Source organism: Solanum dulcamara, chromosome 9 (assembly GCF_947179165.1).
Source record: "Solanum dulcamara chromosome 9, daSolDulc1.2, whole genome shotgun sequence".
NCBI lineage: Eukaryota > Viridiplantae > Streptophyta > Magnoliopsida > Solanales > Solanaceae > Solanum > Solanum dulcamara.
The window spans coordinates 5,601,768-5,609,372 of NC_077245.1; the positions used below are offsets into that span (position 1 = coordinate 5,601,768).

General features: G+C 27.9%; 1 protein-coding gene across 1 annotated transcript; it reads right to left on the bottom strand.

Moving 5' to 3' along the window:
• Window positions 1-1,524: 1,524 nt before the first annotated feature.
• Window positions 1,525-2,898, bottom strand: LOC129904676 (uncharacterized). Its single transcript, XM_055980255.1, has 2 exons — window positions 2,694-2,898; window positions 1,525-1,723 (listed from the first exon to the last, which is right to left on the bottom strand). Exons 1-2 carry the CDS (start codon window positions 2,799-2,801, stop codon window positions 1,526-1,528), a joined length of 306 nt encoding a protein of 101 aa, XP_055836230.1. The 5' UTR covers window positions 2,802-2,898; the 3' UTR covers window position 1,525.
• Between the last annotated feature and the right edge of the window lie 4,707 nt (window positions 2,899-7,605).

Genomic DNA, 7,605 nt, shown 5'->3' on the forward strand with positions numbered 1-7,605 from the left:
TTTTATTCAAATTTCTTTCTCACGAGTCTGGTCTAAGTAAAATGGGTCCAAGATTTGGAATCATTGATAGATCTATTAGACCACCACCACTAATCTCTGTTCTTTGAATATGGCTGGATCTTTTTATTTTTGAGATTCTTTTTTCAAATAGATATTTTAAAAATTTATATCCAATCAAATATTATTATCACATTAAATAAAATTTAAAAAGTATTTTTATACGAGGAAGAGGTCAACCTACTGGACTATTCAGGCACCAAAAGGACAGCAATAACAGATCATGCTTGTCGATATTTTTATTAACAATTTGTAACGAAAGTAAACACTTGTAAAATAAAGCAAAACTAAAGCTACTTTAATTATTCACTAGATTTACTTTTCCAATCATTACTTGTCATGTTGTCTTTTAGAAATAAGTGGAGTTATAAATATTTTAAAAAAAAATTATATTTAAAAATTTTAAATTTTAATTTTAATTTTTAATTAATCGAGTTTCAAATACTGAATGCATGATAAACCTAAAAGAAAAAATATTGGCTTGTAGACCATTATAACTTGTAAACTTTACCTAAATCCCATAATGAAAAAGTCTAATTACTATACATTCCTCATTGTATCAAAATTACCCGATATCCCTTTTTTTTTCAACTTTTCTGATACATTAATTTTGTATCTGATACATCAATTATCTAATGAGTAATTAATGAAGATCGTCTATTTATGGATAATATCTTAATATAAGGGATGATTGGTTCTTTAAATCAATTACTAATCTAATTAATGGGATTAATTTGGTTAAAAAAATAACGGTTGTGAAGTTGAAGATTCAAGCCAAAACAATAGAGCATAAATTCAAACCAACTTCGATTTCAATTTTTTTTCCAGTTTTGGTGATACATAAGTTATGTATCTGATACATCAATTGTTAAAAAAATCAATTGTTATGTCCATGAAGATTCAAGCCAAAAACAGAGCGTCGTCTCGAATGGAAAAAACAGAGCATCAATTCATACCGAATTTGATTTCAGATATTTTTTCACTTTTGCTGATACATAAGTTATGTATCTGATACATAACTTTAGCTATAGAATAGTTAATGCACATCAGCTATTTATGGATAAAAGATTGGCTCTTTATATCAATTACTGATCTATTAAAGAAGGCGACAGTTATGTACGTGAATTTTAAAAATTAATGTATCGGAATCATTAAATATTGAGAAATGAGAATCTGATACATGTGCATGATGTATCATAATAAATAAAACTTGATTCATGTATCAGAATTCACAAAATGTGACACTTATGAATATTATACTCGATACAAGTTTGATACAGTAGAAATATAAAACATAAACTTTGATTTTATATTCGATTTTGACACCAGAGAAAAACATAGTAAATCTGATGTATGAAAATATTAAAACATATTAAATCTGATACATTACAGTTTATGTATCAGATACATTAAAAGAATCAGAATCACCTAAAATGTTTACTATCAAAAAAAAACTATTGGACATCAATCAGTTCTCCTTGGTTTGGAGAGATGTCTCTCCTAGTTTTTTTTGGATCGTCGTTATCGCTAACACAACCATCCATGGCCTTCTGACAACAATATTTCCACCTATTGATGATTCAAAATCATCAAGAAAATTAGCCCTATATGCCATTCCGAATCTCAATGGGTGGGACGGGATCTTCTTGATGACGTATTTCATTCCCTGCATTGAAAATGGTTAAATACAACTTGAACTTTATACATAAATATGATGTATCATATGCATTAAAATATCTGATGCATGAGATGAGAATCTGATACATACAGAAGATGTATCAGAAACAATTATATATTATATTCTGATACATAAATGTAGAAGTATCAGAATCATTAAAACTTGAAACATCAAAAATTGACACTTACACATGATGTATCAGAAATAGTAAATCTCCAAAAAATTGTATTTGAAAAAAACATTATGTATATGATACATAAATATATATGTATCAGAATCATTAAAACTTGAAAATAACAAATACTGAGACTTAAAGATGATGTATCAGAAATAATAATTCTCAAAAAATTACATATGAAACAGACATTATGTATCTGATACATAAATATAGATGTATCAGAATCATTAAACTTGAAATAACAGAAACTGAGACTTAAACATAATGTATCAGAAATTGTAAATCTCAAATAATTGCATTTGAAAAAGACATTATGTATCTGATACATAAATGATATGTATCAGCTTCGTTAAAACTTGAAACAACAGAAACTGACACTTAAACATGATGTATCAGAAATAGAAAATCTTCAAAAAAATACATTTGAAAAAGACATTATGTATCTGATACATAAATGTATATGTATCAGAATCATTAAAAATTAAAACAACAGAAACTGACACTTAAACATGATGTATCAGAAATAGAAAATCTCAAAAAAAAATACATTTGAAAAAGACATTATGTATCTGATACATAAATGTATATGTATCAGAATCATTAAAAATTAAAACAACAGAAACTGACACTTAAACATGATGTATCAGAAATATAAAATCTCCAAAAAAAATTTCTTTTAAAAATACATTATGAATCTGATACATAAATGATATGTATCAGAATCATTAAAACCTTCACAAAATTTTCATTCTAAAACAAAAAACGTAATTGAACACATACCTTTGGGAGATTAGGGCGTGTTGTAACCCCTTCAATCTTGTTGTCTATTTCTTTGGGTGCATGTTTAACTGTAGCTTTCGACTTCAATTTCTCACGTAGCTTATTCATCACTGTTGGATCGTTACAATGTTTGGATCTAACTTCGTCGTAACCTTTCCAAGACGAATCAGAACCAGGAGAAACAAGAATTCGTTGATTTTTAGTGGACTGTTTGACACCATGAACGGATTCCATTGAAAGAATGAGAAACAAAAACAGAAAGATTTACAGAAGAAAACAAATGATAAAAATTTAGAAGATTTTTCAAAGATTTTCAGAAGAAATCAAAATATACAAATTTTAGGAGAAATCAGATTGAATGAGGATGAAGTAAAATTTCATATAAGGAAAGATTGAAATATACCTTATTTGGAACCTTGAAATTGATTAACAGATGAAGAGTAACAAATTAACTAGAGCAAATTAGGGCAAGAATAAAGGAATAGGCGGATGTATCAGAGAGGTATAGAGAGAGAAAGGAAAAAGAGGGAATTTGGAAATTTTTTGGTGTATATGAGAATAAAAGTAAATATATTAGGGGAATATGTGTAAAAGGGTAATTTACCCTTATAACTTTTCATATATAAGTTCATTTTGTCCTTTAATTTACCAACGGCTGGCCCACCTCTCCCCGGCTAATTTTTTGATTAAATTTTGTATTATTTGATTTAGATATTTTTGTTTTTGTTTTTGAAAAAATTCACCCAATCCGAAAATATCGTCTATTTAATGGTACGGAGTTTTTTTTTTGATTTTTCGATTTCATTATAAAAGACAATATAAATATAATATAATCAAATAATATATTTGAATAAAACACACAAAAAAATAACTGTTGCAACAATAATAGTGTCAAATCTGTTAAATATTTTTTTTCTAAATTCAACTTACATGATTGAAATAATGAACCATCATTGTTAAGATAGCAGTTATATAATTTTTTGAGATATTCGAACACCCCCAATCACCTATAAAAGCAGAATGCAACAAGAATATACTAGATATTTCATTTTTTTTTAATTTGCGAAAAAGGGTCAAAATTGTGTTCGAACTATTCCAAATAGCTCAAATATATTCTTCAACTATTTTTGGGATCAAATATACCTTCGCTGTTACTAAAAGAGATCACAAATACCCTTTCATTTAAAGGTTGACCGTTAAAGCTGATGTGGCAGTGCCACATGGAAAAAATATCTACATGAATGGCCACGTCAGTCTCTCTTCCTCCTTCTCTTTAGTTCCGGGATATTTTTGACCCCTTTTTTACAATTTTAATTATTAAAAAAATAAATTCTACACCACCACATACTCCTTCCCTCCACAATCCCACCCATTTTTTTTAATTATTAATTATTATTTTTTAAAAATTTTGTACAACAACATATACTCCCCCCCCCCCAACCCTCTCCAATTTTATTTTTTTTAAAAGTTTTACATTTTTTCAGGTAATGGGTATAGAGAATCAAAAATAAAAAAATTTCAATGTTTTTTTTAAAGGAATGGGGGTATCTGTCGTGGAGGAAGGGCTCGAGGGGTAAAAAATAAAATAAAAATTCAATCTATTTCATATTTAATTTACCTTTTATAAAAAAAATTTAGAAATTAAAAGTTTGAGTGGGTAAAAATTTAAAATTTTGGAGGGGATGGTGGAGTGTGTGGTGGGGGGAGGGATCATGGGATTGGTGGTGTAAAAATTCAAAAAACAACTTTTAAAACTTTTTTTCAGATTTTTTTTTGGGTGAGGGGGTGGAAGGCTGGGTATGTGGTGGTGGTGTAGAAAATTTAGAAAAAAATTGGGAGGGGGGTATGTGGTGTTGTAGAAAATATAAAAAATAATAATTAATAATTAAAAAAAAAGTGGGTGGGGTTATGGAGGGAGGGGGTATGTGGTGGTGTGGAAAATTTAGAAAATTTTTTTTATAAAAAAGGGGTCAAAAATACACTTGAACTAAAGAGGAAGAGGGAAAGAGGCTGACGTGACCGTTCATGTGGATATTTTTTTTCCATGTGGCACTGCCACATCAGCTTTAACGGTCAACCGTTAAGTGAAAACGTATTTGTGGTCTCTTTTAGTAACAACGAGGGTATATTTAATCTCAAAAATAATTGAAGGGTATATTTAAGCTATTTCAAATAGTTCAAGGGTAATTTTGACCCTTTTCGTTGAATTTATAATTAAAAACCAAATTAAAAGAAAACTATTTTTAAAAAAAATTCTTTCATTCATGAATGAGTTTGATTCTGCTCCTACCTTTAATTAATTTACAAACAACCATTGGTCAATGTAAATGTAAAATATTCCTAGTGTAGCCAGTGTATTACCACCCCTGTATTTTCATTTTATGCTTTACTTAGTCAATATATTGTTTGTCAAAAATAATTTTTCTCTATTTGATAAGGTATGAATAATATTGTGTATATATTATTCATTTCAGATCTTACTTGTGGGATTACACTAAATATATTATTGATGTTATTGTTGTTAGTGTATTACCAATGCTTCAACAGTCAAAGTTTGGATCTACAATTATCTTTTATTGCGCATATTTATGGTGCAGTGATGAAATTATTTCAGTCTTAACCAGATGTATTGAATTCGAGTCCTGTGTATAGAGAAAATCATGTTAAAAGTGTTATCCACAAATAAGCCCTGCAGTGCACAATCCGAATTTAACTGAGGCTTCAGTGCGGATTTCAAATACCGAATGAAAAATTAAAAAAAGAGCGCATATCAAATCTGGTTTTTATTTAATAGGCGCTTGGCCATGCGATTTCATCTCTTGATATGAAATCATGAGATGAAATCAATGTTTGGACATACAATTTTACGTTGATTTCATCTCATGATTTGAAATCCCAAATTCACCAAAAATCATGATTTGTGAATTTCAAATCATGATATGAGATTTTTCGAATACAAAAACTGACCACAAGTTTATATTTTGAAAAAATAACTCATATTTATTTTATACACATCTACTAGCCATTTGTTTCATATGTAAATAAAATTTATAATTCTTATCATTACTTTTAAAATCGTTTATATCTCATATAACGATTATTTTCTCCAATATAAAATTTATTTTTACTTCAAATCAATTCTTAGTTTATCATTTATATTCACCAAATTCATTATTTTTGATCAAATTTGCTACTACTTTATTCAAACCAATGTTTAATAATAAAAAAAATTCATCATTATATTGAGTGGAGAAGACTAATGACTGTGGCATATGACATTAATTGCAAAAATAATCTCCTTAGATACTAACAACTTGAACACTACAACTTATGTTCAATTTATTTTTTATTAAATTAATTAAGATTTAATCAATAAATATTGTATTTTTTAAAAAATAGCTTTGTAATAATGTATAATGCGATTTTAATTTTTTTTGCTTATTTGGTAAGATTGTATAAACAATTGATACAATTTTGATAGTTTTACTACTTGTGTTTTTTTTTATGTTTATGAGAAAACATATAACACAAAAAGTCCAAATTGCATGTCCAAATAAAACTTCAACTTCATCTCATAATTTCATACGATAATTTCAAATTATGATTTCATATCGCATGGGCAAACGGTCCTCAGTGTGAGATCCACCTATTTTCTGGAAAATTCTAGATGTTCCCACATCTCACTAGCTCAAAAATGTTGAAAAGCCCACTGCTACTTGCTACCCATACCCAATACCTACTCCCACTTAGCTTGTTAATCCAGTGGGCTTTATAACTTAGGCCTACCCCAGAAATGTCCAATTAATGTGACTTTCACTTTAAAATAGGGGATAATTGCCGATACATATACCATTCGGCCATCCAGCTTACCAAATATAATTGAATTATATATACACTTGATTATTGATGGTGTATATATGCTTTTGTACTATTGAAAATAGTTTAAATATATCCCTCGTTTTACTTTCGGCCTAAATATATCTATTTTGTTATACTTTCGGTTCAAATATACCCTTCCCATTATACTTTGGTACAAATTCGCCCTTAATTTTAATGGAAGAACACTTGAAAAGCTCAAAATTAAATAATTCATTCTCAATTTTAAATATCTTATTTTTTTAGGAATAAATAAAATTTCCAAAAACTAATTTGAATATGTTTTCCTTAGAAATGACAATACAATACTAATACATGAAATTTCTAAGTACTAACTTGAGTCTTTTTTTCTTACAAAATGATAAGACAGAAAATGCTTCAAAATAATTTGCAGCATTTTCTGTCTTTATCATTTTGTAAGAAAAACAAACTCAAGTTAGTATTTAGAAATTTCATGTATTAGTGCTTAGAATTATGCAATGTATTTTGTACGGTTATTTCTAAGAAAAAAACCCTCAAATTAGTACTTGAAAATTTTATTTATTCCTAAAAAAATCAGATATTTAAAATTGAGAATGAATTATTTAATTTTGAATTTTTCAAGTGTTATTCCGTTAAAATTAAGGGCGAATTTGTATCAAAGTATAATGAGAGAGGTATATTTGAATCAAAAGTATAACAAGAGGGATATATTTAGCCCAAAAATATAACGAGGGGTATATTTAAATTATTTCCAATAGTACAGGGGTATATTTGACCATTTTTCGTATATATTATAGGTATAGTCTATGTATATTAATATAAAATACATATTATGTATACGTTTTTGTAAATAGAAGTTTCTAGTTGGAGTTATCAAGGCGAGCCATAGGAGAGGTGAGTCAGAATTAGTCGGATTCTAATATGAGTATCAGATGAAAAATCCAAAGAAAAATATGTCTAAATTTTAATAGAAAAGGGTATTAATTGAATGAAGTCACAAAACGGGGAAACTGAATTTAACGAGAAAAGAGGATTGAAGCGTAGCTAAAAAAGA